Here is a 21,582-nt window from a genome sequence, read left to right on the forward strand (position 1 = left end):
TATTCTTCAACAGCTACACTTTTTTATTATTTAATTTTTAGTTTATTTTTTATATTTGTTTATATTTTGGGTGCCTACAACTGTGCTTATGCAAATACTTAGATGGGTAGTTAGGCATTGTATCTCTTTATTTATTTATTTTTTATGTTTTTTTCTCTGGTATGTATGTAGATGCAAAAATAACATTTCAGGGGTGCAAATTTTGGTGGCCACTCTGAGGCGTCTTTGAAAACTTTGTTCTCATCTCACTTCTCTTGTCTGTAAATCTTTCAGAGTTGTTTTGATCAAATAGGTCATATTTACTCAAAACCTGGCCTTTATTCATACAGTTCTTTATGTTCTTTCTTCACCACATTGGCCACTGGATTTCCCACTTCCTTGATGTAGTGCAGTATTTCCCTTTTTAGATTACCTATTAATGTACTGTTTGAACTAAATATTTCTGTCTGGACTGACTTCTTGATTTACTTAACAATTTTGTCCATTTTCCTCATTGGGTTTTTGAAATAATTATTTTCAAAAATGTAAGGGAATATTTTCCTTCCTTTCATACTCCCAGAACACATTATGCAGTATCCCTTCAAGTCAACAAGAGTCAGGAGACCTTTTAATTGGACAATAGGTTCATACCCCAGTCATTGCACCTTAGACTGCACTCTCTATATATATTGTACAAATCTTCCATAAAAAAATCAAACTTTTACCAGGTCCTCAGAAGTGGTCGTTGATGTTTTCAGACCATTTGCCAACTGTAAGCCCAGATTCTAGCAAAGTTGGATTGATCTTATATTTTCAGGCAAAACAATACCAAACTTTATGTGTAGCTGAGTTTCACTTTTGAACTTTTGGCCTCAACCTTCAACTGTACCCCATATTCAAGTTGGGGGCATTTATAGGAGGTTTTGTGCCTGAGTCTTGTGAATATTGAGTTTCAGTAGCATTCTGCAGGGACATCTTCATATCACTCAGGATCAGGATAATATATTATGCGATTGCACAGTCATAAAATTTAATGAAGAGTTGTGCTCTAGAAGTAAAAAAAAACCCTTTCATTTAAAAAATGTTTCTAAACTATAGAACACACATAAATTAGGTAAATAAAACAGGTTTTTTGTTCATTTCAGTTTATGATCATGGGAGTTAGAATTCTCTCAAATTCTCTGCCAAGCTATATTTCACCTTTTAAATATTTAAAAAAATTTACCTCTGTAATCTCTTCATCAGTGAGTTCTGCAAGCTGATTTTATGTGTGTGAAGAATTACTCCCTCTTAACCATTTATTTATTTGAATACCACTCCTTCAGAAGAGAGGGTCTATGTTTGGTTTGATATTGTTATGTTGTGAGATTATTTTTTAGGATTCTTTGTGCACTGATCTAATAACAACAATCTTGCATTTGACAGACAGACAAGGCAAGAGGCTTTGGGAACAGAATTCAAGTCCTATGGGTTAGTCAGCCCTAGTGGCCTGTGTTTGAACTTTCTTGAGTTGCCCGTATATATTGATTAAATAATATTATTATTGGTAATTTCCCTGAGAACCATCGAGCAGCCTGTCAGGAGATCATGGACTTGTGTTATTAATTCATATACACATTGGCATGGCTTTATGAGATTGGCAATCTGTGTCATTAAGAGAGTGCAGCTCTACAGGAAATATGTCTTAATAGATTGGCAGTGTGCTACCAAACCCCTTTGGAAAGCTGTGCATGGATCTTGTTGGTATGGATTTTCTGATGGCCAAGTCCAGATCTGCATTGCTCTATGTTGAATATTATTGTGTGAATTGTGTGAACTGCAAGTCCAGTTCTCCAGGGTGAATACTAACACCCCAGTTTGGGACTGGACTGTAGATTAAGTTAACGCTTGTCACGGAATTGAAAAACAAGCTCTTCTACAACAGATGGCTGCAAAGTACTATACAGATTGTCTTAACTTTATCTCTAGTGCTTGTGAATGGCGTATTTTGTTTAGAACAGCACAAACATAAATATTTACACCTTATTTCCTGTTTGAATTTGTCTAGCTGCAACTTCCAGCCATTTGATTGTATTGTATCTTTCTCTGGTAGATTGAAGAGCCCATTATTTAATATTTGTTCCCTGTGTAAAAACTTAGACAGTAACCAAGTCACTCCTTAGCCTTCTCTCTGTTAATCTAAATAGATTGAGCTCTTTGCGTCTTTCGCTATAAGGCTTTCTAATCCTTTAATCATTCTCGTGGCTCTTCTCTGAAACCTGTCCACTTTTTCAACATCTTTCTTGAATTGTGGGCACCAGAACTGGACACAGTATTCTGGCAGCAGTCACGTTAGTTCCGAATACAGAGGTAAAGTAACCTCTCTACTCCTCCTCATTCGCTTTTTTGGCCATACAGTCACATAGGGAGCTCATGTTCAACCGATTATCCACCACAACTCCCAAATCTTTTTCAGAGTCACTACTTCCCAAGATAGAATCCCCCGTCCTGCAAGTATGGCCTACACTTGTTGTTCCTAGATGTATACATTTAGCCTTATTGAAATGTGTACTGTTTGCTTGTGTAACCCTTCTGCCCCTCTGACTTGGCAGCAACAAGGGCCGGGTTCAGTATCCAGGGGTTCCGTTTCAGTAACACAATGCATAACCGGCTCGAGCCCCCACCCAGTGACCTGGGACACTCACATACCACACCCCGCTAGGCGCCTCTAGGAGGCAATACTTCCCCTCTTGCAAGCACGGAGTCTGAGTGTAGCAAAATCTTTTTAATAAAGGAAGGAATCAATGCGGCATCCCATTGGAGAAACACCACAAACAGGATTATAACACAAACCATAAACAGAAACCCACCTCCAAGTACATTTGGCACTGTCCTTTTTCCCCTTAGGATTTTAAGTCCAATCACCCCAAAGTCCAACAACCCAAAAGTCTCTGGTCAATGCCACCCCAGAGTTTGAGAGCTTATCTGTAGAGGTCCCTCCCCCCAGCCTGGGTAGAAAGGGGCACCTTACGTGGTCCGGGGCCAACTGCCCTGCCTCTCCATAGGTTCTGCTTCCGCCTTCTCCACGAACTGCTCCGCTTTACCAGCCGCTCCACTCTGTTCCTCCTGCCGTCCTCACAAACTGCTCCGCTCCACCAGCTGCTCTGCTCCATGAGCTGCTCCAGTTCTCCCTGCAAACTGCTCAGCTCCACTCACCCTGTGGGCTGCTCCACCTGCCCCACAGCTACTCCGCTCTGCCAGCCGCTCTGCTGCCACCAGCTGTCCCATGATCCACTCCAGCCGTCCCCACAATTGCTCCACTCCGCCAGCTGTTCTATTCCACAGTATATCTTCAGGCTCCCCCACTAGTTAGCACAGTACTCAGTGTTCTCAGCTCAGTAATTTCAGCTCTTTAGTGATTTCAACTCTTAGTGATCTCAGCTCTTAGTGGGGGAGCCCCAGTGCTAGTGCACCATTAGCCCAAAGTGAGTTCAGCTCAGTAACCTGTATTTAGATTCTTGAGGGAGTGAAAAAATCAGCTCTGACATTCCGCAGTGGAGAGGGGAGGAGGTGGAACTGGTGCTTCTGGCTCCACAAGGAGACTGCACCACCAGGCACAGATACCTGTCCCCAGCCTCTCTCAGTTCACTGGGTTTTGGAACCCAGGTCCCTTGTCTAGCAAGTACCACTCAACTGAGGTTGAGTCATTTCTGTCACAAAGCAGTCCCACAGCTCGGCAGCATGGGATGGGGTAGGCGTGCCTATGGAAATACACTCTCTGAAATTCTTTCCACCAGATGTCAGGGTAGAGCTCATCCTGACTCTGCTTACACTTGCACCAAGTTTACCAAGAGATCCAGATTGCTCTGAGTCATCAACCTGTCCTAGTAATTATTTTTGTGTCATCTGTAAACTTTTTCAGTGATGATTTTATGTTTTCTCATAGGTAATTGATTTTTAAAAAGGTATTTGGCTTGCGGCCAAGAATAAATCCCTGCAGGACCCCACTGGGAAAACACCCATTGATGATGATTCCCCATTTAATGTGTGTCATGTTAATTTTATATCATTCAAGTTTTTTAATCAGAATGTTGTGCAGTACCAAGTCAAACGCCTTGCAGAAGTCTCTAAGTATATTACATCAATAGTAGTACCTTAAACAACGAAACTTGTAATCTTATCAAAAAAAGATATCAAGTTAGTTTCATAGACTCAATGTTGATTGGCATTAATTACATTAGTGTCTTTTTAATACTTTATTAATCATATACTGTATCAGCCACTTATCTTGCTTAGAATTAGAATGGTTACTGTGTATAACCTCAGAAACTCACTCAGCATATGTACCCCTTACTCCTTCATATTCACAGACTTCCTTCCGGTCAGACTGGAGATGCTAAAGATCATGGTCACAGGCATTTTTACCTCTTCCATGTTTTTTAATAGAATATATGTCTAAATCCCCCTGGCTACCTGGAAAATGTCATCCCTTGCCTTGAGTATTTATAGAGACCAATCTAAAACACCAGTGTTCTACAAGCGTGGCACACATGCCCAGCAAAAAAATTACCCGCTCCTTGACCATATAAAAAGATATGATAGTAACTAATATGCTGAATAAAGAAACAAAGCTTCTCTCATGGTTACTGTAAGGTAGTCACAAAATAAAATCTTTATTGTAAACATTATTGTAGATTGTTTCACCATATCATTAACTATGTGAATTAGCTGTTTTTTTAATCAGATACATCCAGGGCACAACAATATTTGGATTTACCACACACTTCTTTTCCCATGCCACTCTCCCAAAAAGTATATTCTAACCCACACTAGCATCTTTCATCTTTCTCCCTTCCCCAACTCTCACCCTTTGGGGAAAAAATGTCCCAAATGGTACTGTCCGGCTCCTCACCTCATGCCTCCTTCTTTGTCCTCCCAGCTTTGTCCTTGGGCATCAATTTTCATATCCTCTAAAGAGGCTGAAGCCACTGTGTACCACTTCCCTATGTATGGTGGCAGTTGCGTGGAGCAACTGTAGGAAACAGACAGTAAGCACTGATGGGTGAGAGTGTGGTGTCAAAGCAGTTGCAAAGCAGCTTTCCTGCTTCCTCACAGCAAAAGGCCACTTCAGTAGTGAGGATGAGTGTTTGAGACCTCCAGTCTTCTCACCTTTTCTTCTGTCAATACCCAGTGTTGCTTCTCCTCTGCTCACCCTACTTCCATTGCTAATTGGAGCAAATGCCAAGAGGGGCATTCCTTGGAATCTGCAAATCCACTAGATTTGTGGATCCCTAAGCACAGTATGGGCAGGCTATATGACCATTAATTATATATGTGTGTATATATAATATCACTATGTGTAGTTTGCTCATGTTGAACTAGGGGGAAAAGAATATTGATGGCCTGTTTGTATCAGTGAGAGTAAATAGAGGCAGTAGTGTGTTCCTAGTCACCACAAGTAGATAATTACTTTAAAGTGCCAAATATTTTAAGTAGGGCTGTCAATTAATAGCAGTTAACTCATGCAATTAAGTCAAAGAAATTAATCATGATTAAAACTGATTCATTGTCGTGATTCATTGTTTTATGTTTTGTTTTTTAGTTCATACCAGTTGAAATGTGTTAAATATTTTGCATGTTTTTCTACATTTTCATATAGTATTCTGTGATGTAATTGAAATCAAAGTGTATATTATGTTTATTAAAAATATTTGCACTATAAAAATGATAAAAGGAATTGGATTTTTCAGTTCACCTGATGCAAATACTGTAGTGCAATCTCTTTGTTGTGAAAGTGCAGTTTACAAATATAGATTTTTTTGTTACATAGCTGAACTCAAAAACAAAACAACGTAAAACTCCAGAGCCTACAAGTCGACTCAGTCCTACTTCCTGATCAACCAATCACTAAGATAAACAAGTTTGTTTACATATACAGGAGGTAATGCAGCCCTCTTCTTATTTACAGTGTCACCAGAAACTGAGAACAGGCATTTGCATGGCGGTTTTGTAGCCGGCATTGCAAGGTATTTACATGCCAGATTTGCTAAACATTTGTATGCCCCTTTATCTTCAGCCACCATTCCAAAGGACGTGCTTCCATGCTGATAATGCTCGTTAAAAAAAATTGCGTTAAATTTGTGACTGAACTCCTTGGGGGAGAATTGTATGTCCCGTGCTCTTTAAAACTCACATTCTGCCATATATTTCATGTTATAGCAGTCTCAGTTGATGACCCAGCACACGTTATTCATTTTAAGAACACTTTCACTGCAGATTTCACAGAACACAAAGAAGGTACCAATGTGAGATTTCTAAACGTAGCTACAGGACTCAACCCACAGTTGAAGAATCTGAAGTGCCTTCCAAAATCTGAGAGGGACAAGATGCGGAGCATACTTTCAGAAGTCTTACAAGAGCAACACTCCGATGCAGAAACTACAGAACCCGAACCACCAAGAAAGAAAATCAACCTTCTACTGGTGGCATTTGACTCAGATAATGAAAATGAACGTGTGTCGGTCCGCACTCCTTTGAATTGTTATCAAGCAGAATCCATAGTCAGCATGGATGCATGTCTCCTGGAATGGTGGTTGAAACATGAAGGGACATATGAATCTTTTATGCATCCGGCACATAAATATCTTGCGACGTCGGCTATAAGAGAGCCATGAGAAGAACGCCTGTTCTCACTGTCAGCTGACGTAAACAAAAAGCAGGCAGCATTATGTCCTGCAAATATAAACCAACTTGTTTGTCTGAGTGATTGGCTGAACAAGAAGAAGGACTGAGTGGACTTGCAGGTGCTATAATTTTACATTGTTTTATTTTTAATGCAGTTTTTTGTATATAGTTCTACATTTGTAAGTTCAAATTTCATGATAAAGAGATTGCATGACAGTACTTGTATTAGATTAATTGAAAAATATGCTTTTTTGGTTTATTTACAGTGCAAATACTTGTAATCAAAAATAAATGTGAAGTGAGCACTGTACACTTTGTATTCTGAGTTGTAATTGAAATCAGTATATTTGAAAATGTAGAAAACATCCAAAATATTTAAATAGTATTCTATTATTGTTTAATAGTGCAACTAATCGCAATTAATTTTTTAATTGCTTGACAGCCCTAATTTTAAGTGCAAGAAATTGCATTTATACTGTTGGCTCAATGGGAAAGACCAGTCTGGAGATGCTGTTTCCTGAAGGATATCAGGAAAAATCAGAATACATCAATTGCTTACATATTATAAAGTATAGAATTTGTCCATGTTAACAATTTAAATTACAGTGGCTGATTATAGTAAGCGTTGCTATTGAGATAAAGACAAATATTGTCAGGGCATTGTGGTATTTGCCCTGAACTGACCGTGTATATTATGTTGCAGGTGAGTTGTGTGAGGAGAAACTAGATTTCTGTGCCCAAGACTTGAACCCTTGTCAACATGACTCAAAGTGCATCCTGACACTCAAAGGATACAAGTAAGCATAAAATATTGTCATAGTTCAACTACACTATTTCTACCATTCTCTTATTCTACTCCACCTCTTCACAGTGTGTTTTCATGTGGGTCAATTTTGCTATCAATGCACATTCATAATAATGGTGATCACATATCAATGGCAGAACCTGACCCATTTGTTTTCATATACACTCATGTATTAACTTGAAAAGTATCTAGTGAATTAACTGTTTTTTTTAGTAGTGTGGATTAAATAGGACCAGTGAAGAATGGAGAGTTTCATTCTCTGTGACAGTCTACAGAGAATCCTTTTGGAAACTTGGACTGTGAAGGGAATAATTAAGTTAAATTAAAGAGGGGTTATTGTACTGCTTTGTGAGTGGTAATTACAAGACAGGTTATTAGTAAGACACATTGAAGCCATTATAAAATAAGGAAGTTCATCACCAGGAAGACTAATCTTTAATTACAAGACATCCTTATTAACATTAATTAGTATGCACTCTTAAAAAGTATTTTAATGGACTTTAGATTAGTAGATTTAGGAAACCTGCTGCTTTCAACTGTCATTCATGAGCAACCTGTTTTATGTAATATATTTTATTGTGTTCAAAATCAGCTTATGCCATTAAAATTGATATTCTTAGCACATTTTAAATAACAGGTTATTTTAAAAAGGCATATTTTTTTGGAAATATTCAAATGTACATGCAGTGGAGCTAATAATTTTAAAGTGGATCACAATATTAAGAGTTATTTTGATGAACATTGTTGTACATTATATACATTTACTCATTTTCATATTGTCAATCAATAAAACTATTGTTGCTTCTTGTACTTCATTACACAGAACATAAAACTTCCATATTATACTTTGAGATTTTAAACCAGAAGATGACACATTCAGTAGCTTTGAGCATGTATCTCACTTAGTCAACTTTTTAACTTCTTAATAGTGTGCTTTATACTCATTTTTCCTTCACTTAACTCATTTCTTTTTGTCAGATAAAAGACTTAAGACAGATTTGGATACATTTTTATTGATGGGCCTAATTTAAAGAGTTGTAGGCATTTAAATTTAAATTCAGTACTTCTAAACAAGTTGTAGGCATAAAAGTATGAGACTGAGTGAAAAATTAGTGAGGTAATCACAAAGATTGATGTAGTTAGGTGTTTGGTAAAAGAGAGAACATATAGATAACTTTTAGACAGCTGTGTTATTGCTAGTATGGATTTGTAATCTTGTCCATTGATCTGTGAGCTAAATAATTCTGAGCACTCATTCAACTTAATGTGTGAGGCTTTAACTGAAGAACTGCCATTAACATTAACGATGAGATTTGCATTGTCAAAGCCCTGCATACAGTACTGAAAATACACCACTTCAAGTCAGTTTTTATTTTGTTATGTTAAACAAAATTAAAAGAACCTTACTGCAACCACTTTGGTTCATAGGCAACAGAGTTAGTTCTTTTAAATTCTGTTAGCTGAAATTTAAAAAAAAAACAGTTGTGATCACTCTAACATGCCTGTGTAAATGCAGTGTTGCATTATTCATTGTTGTCTGATAACTGACAAAGAAAATATTCTGCACAAGGATACTAATCTTGGATTATTTTTCTGACTCCCAGTAATTAAGTTTACCATATTCACTTATTTTGAATGGATGTACATTACTCATATATTCCAAGCAGAACTATCAGAATGATTCATGAGGGTCCTTCAGATTTACACTAAATATATTTGATATAATATCAGATAATCAATAACCACAATGTAATGGGTAAAATATAAGACCTGATACTAATACTACCCAGACATCTATTGGAAAAGTAATATGGCAAAACACAACATTTCCAGTAAGTTCCTGGGGACAACTTTTTGTTTCAGAAAGTGAAGGCAGTAACCAGGAGGGAAGCTGTTTTAGACTTGATTCTGATTAAGGGGGATTTGGTAATGAATCTGAAAGTGGAAGGCAATTTGGATGAAAATGATCATGAGATGGTAGATTTCATGATTCTAAGGAAAGGAAGGAGTAAGAGCAGCAGAATAAGGACAATGAACTTAAAAAACGCTGGGAGCGGAGCCACTGCTCCAGGATGGGGGAACATGGACAAGGGTGAGGGGGCTGAAGCTGGGGCTACAGCTGGGGGCGGGGGCAGGGCTGGGAGCAGAGCTAAGGCGGACAGTCGGGGTGTGGGGACAGCAGCCGGGACTGGGGCCAGGAGCAGAGCTGGGTGCCCCCTGAACATTCCTCTGTGCCTCCTAAAGTAATGCGTCCCACAGATCTCTGATGTAATTAATCAATATATACACGCTCTCAACACCATACTAGAGTTATATTTTAATAGTGCATTATGTTAAAATGTGACTCGAAAAATTGATTTTCTAAATTAATGCTGCACTTCAGTTAATAAAATACTCCATCTCTGGCATTTTCTTATGTATATTGTTTTTATAGACAGGCATAGTACTAACCAATATACTTTCCTGTTCAATAGATGTGATTGCACACCTGGATATGTAGGAGAACACTGTGATATGGACTATGATGACTGTCAAGACAACAAGTGTAAAAATGGAGCACAGTGTACTGATGCAGTGAATGGGTATACATGTATATGCCCAGAAGGGTACAGGTGAGAGAGACTTGAAGACAGGACAAACGTTTATGTTTTTATCATACCACGGGGTGATTTTGTCTGAAATACTGGTTTTTGTGTTTGTATTTAGTGGCCTTTTTTGTGAGTTTTCACCACCAGTGGTTCTCCCTCGGACCAGCCCTTGTGATAACTATGAGTGTCAGAATGGAGCTCAGTGCATCGTAAGAGTAAATGAACCAATATGTCAGTGTTTGTCAGGTTACCAGGGTGACAAATGCGAAAAGCTGGTCAGCGTAAACTTTGTGAGCAAAGAATCCTACTTGCAAATTCCTTCAAGCAAGGTCCGCCCTCAGACCAACATCACTCTGCAGGTAAGAAGGGGTACATTGGTAAGAACTGATCTTGAGCCATGGTCATTTTCTTCACTGTAAATCACTGCAAGTTGACATGTGTCCTGATCATATATCATGGGGGAGGAACGCATACATGTAAAACAAATGCATACGTACAAAAGTTGTCATTAGGTCAGTTAAAAACTTTAGACTCTCTGACCTACAGAGAACTAGAATCACCATTGAAATTAGCATCACAACTGATGGATACCTGATAGGGAAAAAAATGATATTTATCATCTGACTATCCCAATTAATGTTTTATAACAAAGAAATAAATATTGGTAATGGCCATGGGAATGAGTTCAACCCATTTAGCATGTCAGGTTTATTTGGATTAATTTCCTTATAAATTAGTGTTTCTTTTTTCACTAGATTGCCACGGATGAGGACAGTGGAATCCTTCTGTACAAAGGTGACAGAGATCATATAGCAATGGAGCTGTACCGTGGTCGAGTGAGGGTCAGTTATGACACAGGATCTTATCCAGCATCTGCCATTTACAGGTGAACCCAAATACAATAAATTACAGTTCAAGACAAAACGTATATGATCTCCTGCTGTCTGGAGTCTAACGTCAGATTTTGCAGTAGACATTTAGAAGAAGGAATATTTTTTGACAAAATATAGTGTCAGACTTTATGGAACTAAAAGACTACTACTACTTAAGCACATAATTTCATTGGAAAATTACCTTAATATGAAAAATGGTATATAGAATGGTATGTGTTAAACTGAAAATTAAGAGTAAGTTTCTACAAGATATTTACACTTTTTTTTTTTAAGACCAAATACATGCAAACAATCTTTCTCTTTAATTCTTCTTCATAGGTGATTTCCTAGTCTGTAGTGTGGCCTAAAAGTTAGTGTTACCTGAAACTCCATAAACAAAAGTGAAATTGCAATTTCTCTGTGTCCTCCATGTCAGACATGCCTCTACAGTGGGGCATTTCCCTCCTTTAGCAACTGGAGGCAAACTAGATCTTCGGCTATGAGCCAAGGTTTAGGACCAGCTCTGAGAGAGAATTTCCCTCTGCTTCCAAACTTGTGCAGACACAAGCTCCACATTTCCTTTTGTAATAAGCTTTCCCTAGGATTTTTGGACTATTTTAAAATACATTATTCTAATTTTCTTCATTGGTTTTTAGGTTTTTCCTCCTCAAAATTACTATCTTCAAAAATATCTTCTCCTAGGTTTCTGAAGAGAGTTCATGGGGCAGCACCCTCACCTCCTCTTTCCTCAGAATTGTCAGATTGACATGGGAGAGGGATAGCTCAGTGGTTTGAGCATTGGCCTGCTAAACCCAGGATTGTGAGTTCAATCCTTGAGGGGCCATTTAGGGTTGGGGCAAAAATCTGTCTGGGAATTGGTCCTGCTTTGAGCAAGGAGTTGGACTAGATGACCTCCTGAGGTCCCTTTCAACCCTGCTATTATATGCAAGGGGAAGCAAAAGGCAAAAGATTTCACCATTATTGACCCCAACTACCACCACCAAGAAAGTTCCCAGGTGCAAATGTAAGAGCTGAGTTGGTACTTAGGTTAGGTCCACACCAAACCAGTTAAACAGGCTGCAAGCAATCTTCCCTCACTGAAACCAGGCCAAAAGCCAGCAGCGTAGAATGCTGAGTATGCTTTTCAAATAATTCTTCCCAGACAAAATCTTTTCAGCGTTTTCAGAAAGAAAACACAAAAGGGGTGTGAACACAACTAAAGAAAACTCATTTTAAATCTGCGTTGAACCCGCGCAATCTTTTTGTTTTGGTTTGATTTGGTTTTGCAGTATTGACTTAGCTCCTACTCATGGTTATTATGACTACATTTATGTGGTGTACAATATAGTGATACATATTTGATGGAAATTGTAGAAGCTGTCGCTTATTTTACATTTTGTAAGGGATATTTTATTTAAAATAAATGACAAAACAGAATTAAAAACCTAATTTTTTTCTCTGGGGAAATAATGTTAAATTTTGTTAGGCAATAATATCAAGGGAACTAAGATAATTTATATGTATTCTACACAAAAACTTTTCTTATAACATACAGTGTGTTTTTAACCATAAAAAGTAGCATGACTTAAACAGTAACTATTTGGAAATTACTTCTGTTCTTCTGTTGCAAGCCTTATTTATGGCATTTTGTTTATAGTTCTGATGAAATACCATAATTTGTAATTTTTCATATTTCAAATGTGTGCATTTAACTGAATTGAATAAAAATAGGACTTAAATTTACAAAAGAATCAAGGTCAGTTTTTAAAACATGATTGTTAGAAAATTGGATGCAACAAATTCCGTTTCCCTGTGAATCTGCGGTTCAAAATAAGATGATGTTCCTTTTATCTGGAATAATGTTGAAAAGAAACTGAGATTAGGTCCTTGTATGGGTAGGAATGGGAATTAACAGGGATTGTTTTTCTTGTATTTATATTTATTAGGCCTACCAGCTACCTTTGAAAGCCATCAACAACCCAGGCTGCATGTAATTTCCAGTTATTTGCATTCTGGCTTGCTTAAACCCTTCAAGCCATCGCCTATAGCTCTTTCCATATTAAAAACCTTATATCCTGTCATCTATTCTGTACATTTTATGCAGTATTACTTGCACTATCTTATCTTATCTGTGCATTTCAGGGAAGGTAAAACCTGTGCATTTCAGGTAGGCTCTGTCTACACTTACAGTGGTGTGTAGAGTACAGGTATTTCTCATGTAACTTCACACCAGTGGAAAAGGCTCTGGCAGTTCTGCACTAACATAGCCTTTCACTGTGGGGTGCGGGGGAAGCTCTGGTGGGGGAAGAGAGTAGGTAAAGGCTCTCACAGTCCCTGCTGCTGGAACCTTTCACCACAGCTGGTCCTAGATGGGGTGCAGGGCCTGGGGCAGAAGTGACGGATTCATCTCTTTCAGGACTGTCTGTGCCAGCCAGTCACACCTGGCCCCCCAAAGCGCAGAGCCCAGAGCGGTTGCCCCAATTTGCCCTACACCAGGGACGGCTCTGTGCTTTCACTATGGCGAGAAAAACTCTGGTAGGAGGGAGGCAGCCAGGTAAGGTTCCTGCAGCGGAACACTACACTGCTAAAAATAGCAGTGTAGACATGGGCATGTAGAGAGCCATGTAGGGTGTATAGCCTGCAGGTTCAGGAATGTAGGGCACTCTACTTCCCTAATCTGTGCCTCACCCTCTATACTGCTAGTTATACTTGTACTAGCTGTGCATGCAGTGTCTGTACTCGACACGTCACCGTAAGTATAAACTACCCTGAGAGAGAGAGGGAGAGGCTTTGAAGAACCATTACTCAAAAGATCTCAAATTTAATTGCAGCAATTTAAATTAAACGTAACATAAATAATAATAATAAAATAACTGGTGTGACTGTTCCATCAAAATAAAATATTTGTACAGCACTGTTGCTACCTCACAGAACACAAATCTTTCCTCAGAAAGTATACTCTGAATTACATGGTATGTGAAGACCACAGACAGACAGTGAAGAAGGGTGAGGAGAGGAGGACGACAAGGGTAGTAAGATAATAAAGTTGCTCAGTAAAGCATGTAAGCATCTTGATTCTCCTTTTTGGTGGTGGTGCTGTTAATCTTCCCTTCCTCTCACTTCTAATAGATGAGATGGTAGAAGTGAGTTTTTGAAGGGATTTACATATGGCAAAGGGGTGAAGGGGGTGGTGACTGTAAGGGAGAAGGCTTGGGAGGAAATTAGCATTCTGTTGAAAGCTCATCTCTTCTAAGTGCTTTAAAACCCATACAGTTAATCAGATTGACATTTGCTGTGCCTTTGGAAGGTTCAGGGTTCTGCTAGTGATCCAAATTTGGCGCCATTTGCCCAAGGGTCAAGATATAGCACTTGGGGAAAAACAGCTTTTCTTAAAGCTAATAGAATCTGGTGACCTTTTTTTGCTCACAGATCGTGCTCAAAGTGGAGCTCAGATCATAGCACTAGGGACTCAGATGTTCAAGGGTTACCTGAACAGAGTGCATCATGCCCACCAGGTGTATGGGTAGAAATCAAATTAAAATGCTATTTGAAAAAGAGTTTGTGTGTCCAATGACGTACATCAAGTATGTGCAGAGAGAGAGAGAGGCTATCTATCTGGAAAACTACCTATATATCACAGTACCTGGGTGGTGCTGACGATATATCATAGTAATCAAATCCAAGCATCACCCCAGGCACCTAGGACAGAAATCAAACTAAAAAAAAAAAAAAAAAAAAGGCCTATTGCTCCAATCTACCTCTATCAAAAGAGGATGTTTAGTTTGGGGAAATGTAATCTGAATACAGCAGAACATTCAGAAGGTGCTGAAACCATTTTTTAAAAAGAAAATAAACTACACAGTAAATGCTTGCTGGGAGGGGAGAGTGATAAGGGAATGGGAGGGAAAGGGTTAGGGGATGGGATGGAGACTAGGGGGAGTGGGAGTGGAGAGGGTGGGACACTGGAAAAGGGGATACGGAGGTAAGTGACAGGACTGCAGGAGAATAGGGGCAAAGTGCCTGTGAGCCCCACGTTCCTTTCCCATGTGTATGCTATGATCTGGGAGCTCTAAACTCATCTACATGGGTGTGACCCTTCCCTCCTTAAGTGAGCCAAGGTCTGAAGGGGGTTTGCCTGGTGTGATCCCTTCTTCCTACCTCCTCATATGAGCAGCAGTCTGGGTATCACTGCACTCCAGGGGTGTCTGAACCCCACTCCCCGACTTCCTGTGTTTGCCAGGTTCCCTGTCCATCTATGGCAGTCCGTCCCCTACCACCGCATGAGAGCCAGGTTCAAGGGGCCTGCTGTTCTAGGGAAGGTCTGAGTCCTTTTCCCTGTCCTCCCATGTGAGATGGACTCTGGGGTGTCTTGTCCCTCTAAGGGGGTCTGAGCCCATCTCTCGTCCTCTGACACAGAATTTCATGACCCTGTGGGTGGAGAGCCTAGAACAGGCCTTCTCAGGGCATGCGTCAAGAACTCAAGGCTGAGACTGGGGTGAGGAGCTGAGATTGGGTATGCTTGACACACATCAGAAAGATTCCAGCACTGGGTAGGTAAGAGAATACCCACTGACATGAGTGGAGCAGCTCACACGTTTCAGACTTACTGTTTCAGGCTGTATTCATTTCCTTAGAGTATTCTCCTTCAGCTGAGGGGTGTCATCAGGAAGACCAAAACACAACTGGAGTTGCAGCTAGCAAGGGATGTGAAGGGTAACAAGAAGGGTTTCTACAGGTATGTTAGCAACAAGAAAAAGGTCAGGGAAAGTGTGGGACCTTTATTGAATGGGGTGACAGATGATGTGGAAAAAGCTGAAGTACTCAATGTTTTTTTTGCCTCAGTCTTCACAGTCAAGGTCAGCTCCCACACTGCTGTCCTGGGCAACACAATATGGGGAGAAGGTGAGCAGCCCTCAGTGGTGAAAGAACAAGTTAAGGACTATTTAGAAAAGCTGGACATGCACAAGTCCATGGGTTCAGATCTAATGCATCTGAAGGTGCTGAGGGAGTTAGCTGATGTGATTGCAGAGCCATTGGCCATTATCTTTGAAAATTAATGGCAGTCAGAGAGGTCCTGGATGATTGGAAAAAGGAAAAAGTGCTCATCTTTAAAAAAGGGAAGAAAGAGAACCCAGGGAACTGCAGACCAGTCAGCCTCACCTGAGCAGATCCTCAAGGAAACCATTAAGTATGTATTAGATGAATGGACTATAAACTGGATAGAAAGCTGGTTAGATTGTCAGGCTCAACTGGTAGTGATCAATGGCTCCAGGTCTAGTTGGCAGCCGGTATCAAGCGGAGTGACCCAGGGGTCGGTCCTGGGGCAGTTTTGTTCAACATCTTTATTGATGATGAGATGGATTGCACCCTCTGCAAGTTTGCAGATGACACTAAGCTGGTGGGAGAGGTAGATATGCTGGAGGGTGGGGATAGGCTCCAGAGTGACCTAGACAAATTGGAGGATTGGGCCAAAGAAATCTGATGAGGTTTAACAAGGACAAGTGCAGAGTCCTGCACTTAAGATGGAAGAGTCCCATGCACTGCTACAGGCTGGGGACCGATTAGCTAACCAGCAGTTCTGCAGAAAAGGACCTGGGGATTACAGTGGATAAGATGGACATGAGTCAGCAGTGTGCCCTTGTTGCCAAGAAGGCTAACAGCATATTGGGCTGCTGTCATAAACAGTTAGTTAAGGGTTAATGTCTCTTTTACCTGTAAGGAGTTACAAACAGTGAACCTGGAACACCTGACCAGAGGACCAATCAGGAGACAAGATACTTTCAAACTCGGTGGAGGGAAGTCTTTGTTTGTGTGTTTTCTTTGTTGTTGTTCTCTCTGGGTTCTGAGAGGGTAACCAGACGTACCTACAGGCTCTCTAATTTTCTGTTCAAATAGTAAGTAACAGTAGAAGGCGGTTTAGTCTTTTTGATTGTTTTTTTTATTTGCAAATGTGTATTTTGCTGCAATGATTTTAATGTGTATTTGTGCTGGGGGGAAGACTCCTCTCTAGTGTCTATAAGCTGAAAGACCCTGTAATATTTACCATTAAATTACAGAGACAACTTTTACTTTTTTTCTTTCTTTTTATTAAAAGTTTTGCTTTTTAAGACCTGATTGATTTTTTCCCCTTGTTGAGGCTCAAGGGAATTGAGTCTGTACTCACCAGGGAATTGGTGGGAGACAGGGAGAGAGAAGGGAGGTGGGAAGGTGGAATCCCTTTGTTTTAGATTCACGGAGCTTGAATCTGTATTACCTCTTGGGGAGGGGGAAAGAGGAGGGGGCAAGGTGCATTCCTCTCTGTTTTTAGATTCAAGGAGTTTGAATCACAGTGATCTTCCAGGGTAACCCAGTGAGGGAAAGCTTGGGAGAGGCAACGGTGGGGGGAAAGAATTTACTTTCCTTGTGTAAGATCCAGGGGATCTGGGTCTTTGGGTCCTCTGAGAAGGTTTTGGGGGACCAGAGTATACCAGGCACTGCAAGTCCTGGTTGATGGCAGCACTACAAGATCTAAGCTGGTAACTAAGCTTAGGGGGATTCATGCTGGTACCCCATCTTTTGGACGCTAAGGTTCAGAGTGGGGGTTATACCATGACAGCTGCATTAGTTGGAGCATTGCCAGCAGATCAAGGGAAGTGATTATTCCCCTCTACTCGGCACTGGTGAGGCAACATCTGGAGTATTTCGTTCAGTTTTGCACCCTCCAATATAGAAAGGATGTGAACAAATTGGATAGAGTCTAGTGGAGGGCAACGAAAATGATCAGGGGGCTGAGGCACATGACTTACAAGGAGAGTCTGAGGGAATTGGGCTTGTTTAGTCTGCAGAAGAGAAGAGTACGGGGGCGGGATTTGATAGCAGCCTTCAACTACCTGAAGCAGGGTTCCAAAGAGGATGGAGATTTGCTGTTCTCAATGGTGGCAGATGACAGAACAAGGAGCAATGGTTGCAGTGGGGGAGCTCTAGGTTGGATATTAGGAAACACTGTTTCACTAGGAGGGTGGTGAAGTACTGGAATGGGTTATCTAGGGAGGCAGTAGAATCTCCTTCCTTAGAGGTTTTTAAGGCCCTGCTTGACAAAGCCCTGGCTGTGATGATTTAGTTGGTATTGGTCCTGCTTTGAGCAGGGGGTTGGACTAGATGACCTCCTGAGGTCTCTTCCAACCCTAATCTTCTATGATTCTGTGATCTCATTGAGTTGAATGGGACCACTTAACTAACACCTCTCTGAGCCTGCAACTTTGAAGTTTGAAACCCACCCAGGGCAGAAATCTGAGAATGAATTGTAAACATTTGGGGAAAACCTGCCTCTGTCAATGTGTGTGTTTTATTTACTGATTATTTGGAAAAATCTGAGTACAACATGCTAAAACTATTTTTGAAAAGAAAATAAATTACACCTGTGAATGCCCACTGGGAGGGAAGGGGTGATTGGGGTGCAAGGTTAGATAGTAATGAAGGAGAGGGGGTTAGCTAGGCAGCAAGGGATGGGTGTATATTGGGAAAGATAAATGGGAATAGGTGGTAGGCGAGGGAGCTCAGGTATGGGGGAGGCGAAGGAGAGAGATTAGTAGGAGGGAATAAAACAGGAAGGACTGGAGAATGTAAGGGTAGCACAGGAAGATGGGGGGTTAGGGATGTGGGGGAAACTGTCAGCACTGAATTCTCCCCTTCTGTCTGTGTGCTGAGATATGGGGGAAGTCTACCCCTCTAGAAGGGTCTGAGCCCTTCTCCCTGCCTGCTGTGTGTTCTGGAAACTGGGGGACCAGCTCCACTTGGGGAGTCTGACCCTTTTCCCTGCCTTTCCATGTGAGCTGGGATCTGAGGTGGGAATAAAGGTAACAGAAATGTAAACATCTGAAATCCAGAAAATAAATAGCTAAGATGCACACCCCCCCTGTGTAGGCTTGGAGGACTGGCCAGAGTGTAGGGGGAAGGGGCCTGATTTGGAGGAGGGACAGACAGGGTGGACCTGGAGCATGACTGGGGAAGCCTGGATGCAACAGGGCCAAGAGTCCTAGCTGGTGGTGGATAGTGGGACTCAGGGGCCCAGCTCAGTGTGTATCTTGGCAACATAACTAGGGCAGCAGGTAGCCCTCAACCTAAAGATGCATATTTTCATATAGCAATTCACTCTTCTAACAGAAAGTTCCTCATATTTCACTCTAAGACGAGACTGCGTTCAATACAATGTGTTCCAATTCGTCCTTCCTTCTGTTCTCAGAGTGTTTTCAAAGGTCTTTGTCAGTGATGGGAGCTTACCTTCACAGCAAAATAATTCTATTATTCCCATATCTCAATGACTGGGGCATTTTGCTGAAGGGGCATTCTTACAACAAGACCTTGTTGGCCACTCAGAAGGCCATAACACTGTTTCTCAAACTGGGACTTCAGTTAAACATTCAAAAGTCCACTTTGACCCCATTGCAAAGACTGGAGTTCATAGGAGCTTACCTTAGTGCAGTAACAGCCAGAGCTTGCCTCTCGAAACACAGGTTTATAACCCTATTGAATTTAGTCACCACAATTCAAGTCAGGCCCCAAACATCAGTCATGTGGCAGCTGGTACTTTTGTAATAAGCCAGGCAAGGTTACACATGCAGTGCCTGCAGGGGTCCTCAGAACTCTTTTTTCTCTGAGCAAATACAGCTTGAACAGACTAATCTTGATTGATGGAAAGACCCTGACAACATTTGCACAGGAGTATCCTTTACTCAACTGTCCCCAATGGTTGTAATAACAACAAATGTATCTCTGTGGGGATGGGACGCAGGTCTTGACACTCACACTGCTCAGGGCAGGTGGTCATCTCGTGAGACCCCTTTACACATCAACTTAATGGAACTCAGGGCAATCAGGAATGACTGTCTCTATTTTCTGCCATTGATCACAGGCAAATATGTAAAGATCATGACAGACAATATGACCCATGTTTTATAACAACCAAGAAGGGGGAATGAAAAGACCATCCCTCTGCACTAGAGCAGTGAGACTTTGGAATTGATACATACTCAATCAAACCCACATCTCGGCAGCATACCTTCTGATTGTTCAAACATAACTGCAGATGCCCTCAGCAGGTATTTCTCTCAGGATTATGAATAAGAGATAATCTCCTTATTCTTCACTGCATATTTCAGTGTTGGGGCATTCTGCAGGTAGACCTCTTTTCCATTGCTAAGAACAGGAAGTTTTCCCATTTGTTCGAGAGGAGACTAGGTTGCCACTCACTGGGAGATGCCTTTCTCCTTCATTGGACTCAGGTCTGTTTTATGCATTTTCCACAACACCTCTAATGTTGAAGGTGTTGATCAAAATAAGGTAAGATAAGGACAGAGTTACACTGGTGTTTCAGACATAAGCGCTACAAGCATCGTTTCCTTACCTCATCCACTTGGCAGTTTGTCAACTAATCACCCTCCAGGCTACCCCTAATATTCTCTCTCAGGATGCCAGTCATATTCTTTACCCCAGCCTCCAGGGTAAAGATGATGTGGCTGTCTTTGAGTTCTGTGACTGTACAGTTGCTCATCATTAAAACCTTTCATTCCTTGGGTGGAAGGCTTTTCAGCTTTTGCAGAGCCAGTGATGGTAAGGTTTCTCAAGGGTTTGATGAATCTCTTCCCGCAAGTGAAACATCTTACCCAGATTTGGGACCTTAATTTGCTGCTTAGACGCCTATGAGACCTCCCTTTGAGCCAATGGCAGCCTGTTCTGTACTTAACTTATCAATGAAAATGTCTGCCATGGTAACCAATACATCTGTTCGAAGAGTTGGAGAGATAGGGGCTCTAATGATACATCACTGCTTCACAGTATTCTTCAAGGATAAGGTTACACTACAGCCACACCCCAAATTCTTACTAAAAGTGTCATCTGAGTTCCATATTAACCAGACCATTCATCTTTCAGTTTTCTTCCCTAAACCACACTGGACTAAGGGAGGATGTGGTACTGCAAACACTCAATGTCAAGAGGGCATTACCCTTTTACCTGGTCAGGACTAAACCATTTAGAAAATCTTCCAGGTTGTTTGTCTCTCTGGCTGACAGGTCTAAGGGATCCTCAGTTTTCAATCAAGACCCCAGATAGATATCTGGATGCATTATCTCTTGTTCTCAATCTAATAATCTTCAACCATTTTCTAGGGTCCTTTCCCATTCAGCAAGACCCCTTTCTACTCCTATGGTCTTAAGAATGTCCCCATTGCTGAGATCTATAGAGCTGCAACTTGGACCTCCGTATACACTTCTTCAAAACATTATGCAGTAATCCACAACTCAGCTTCAGATGCTGTGTTTGGCTGTACTGTAGTATGTTCAGTTTTGGACTCAACTCCAAAGTTTTTCCCACCCCCACTGAGTACTGGGAGCTCCTCTAGGGATACTATTCAAAGAGGAGGTCACTCACGCTGTACAGTAATTGTAGTTCTTTGAGATGCATCTCTCCCTATATGGTCCACTACCTGCCCTCCTTCCCCTCTGCTTTGGAGTTTCCATTCTGGAGCTTTGCAAAAGAGAAGGAATGGAGGGTGGTTAGCCCTTGCAACTCTGTATAGCCTTGGTGTGGAGCATGCGGCTGTGTAGGGTACATGCGTGGGCTGAACAGGAAGTCTCCCATCAGAATTGCATGGGGGGGCAAAGCACCTGAAATGGAGCACCTATAATGGTACACATCT

At 41.0% G+C, this 21,582-nt stretch overlaps 1 protein-coding gene across 11 annotated transcripts in view; it reads left to right on the forward strand.

Moving 5' to 3' along the window:
* Positions 1–21,582, forward strand: part of SLIT2 (slit guidance ligand 2) — a 427,330-nt gene that overhangs the window by 390,047 nt on the left and 15,701 nt on the right. For all 11 annotated transcript variants that reach the window (XM_030564146.1, XM_030564137.1, XM_030564144.1 and 8 more), the window contains 4 exons: positions 7,346–7,439; positions 9,922–10,059; positions 10,154–10,394; positions 10,791–10,921. In XM_030564146.1, coding sequence (XP_030420006.1) covers positions 7,346–7,439; positions 9,922–10,059; positions 10,154–10,394; positions 10,791–10,921 — 604 coding nt within the window. The remainder of the gene's footprint in view (positions 1–7,345; positions 7,440–9,921; positions 10,060–10,153; positions 10,395–10,790; positions 10,922–21,582) is intronic.

This window comes from Gopherus evgoodei, chromosome 5 (genome assembly GCF_007399415.2).
Source record: "Gopherus evgoodei ecotype Sinaloan lineage chromosome 5, rGopEvg1_v1.p, whole genome shotgun sequence".
Classification (NCBI taxonomy): Eukaryota; Metazoa; Chordata; order Testudines; family Testudinidae; genus Gopherus; species Gopherus evgoodei.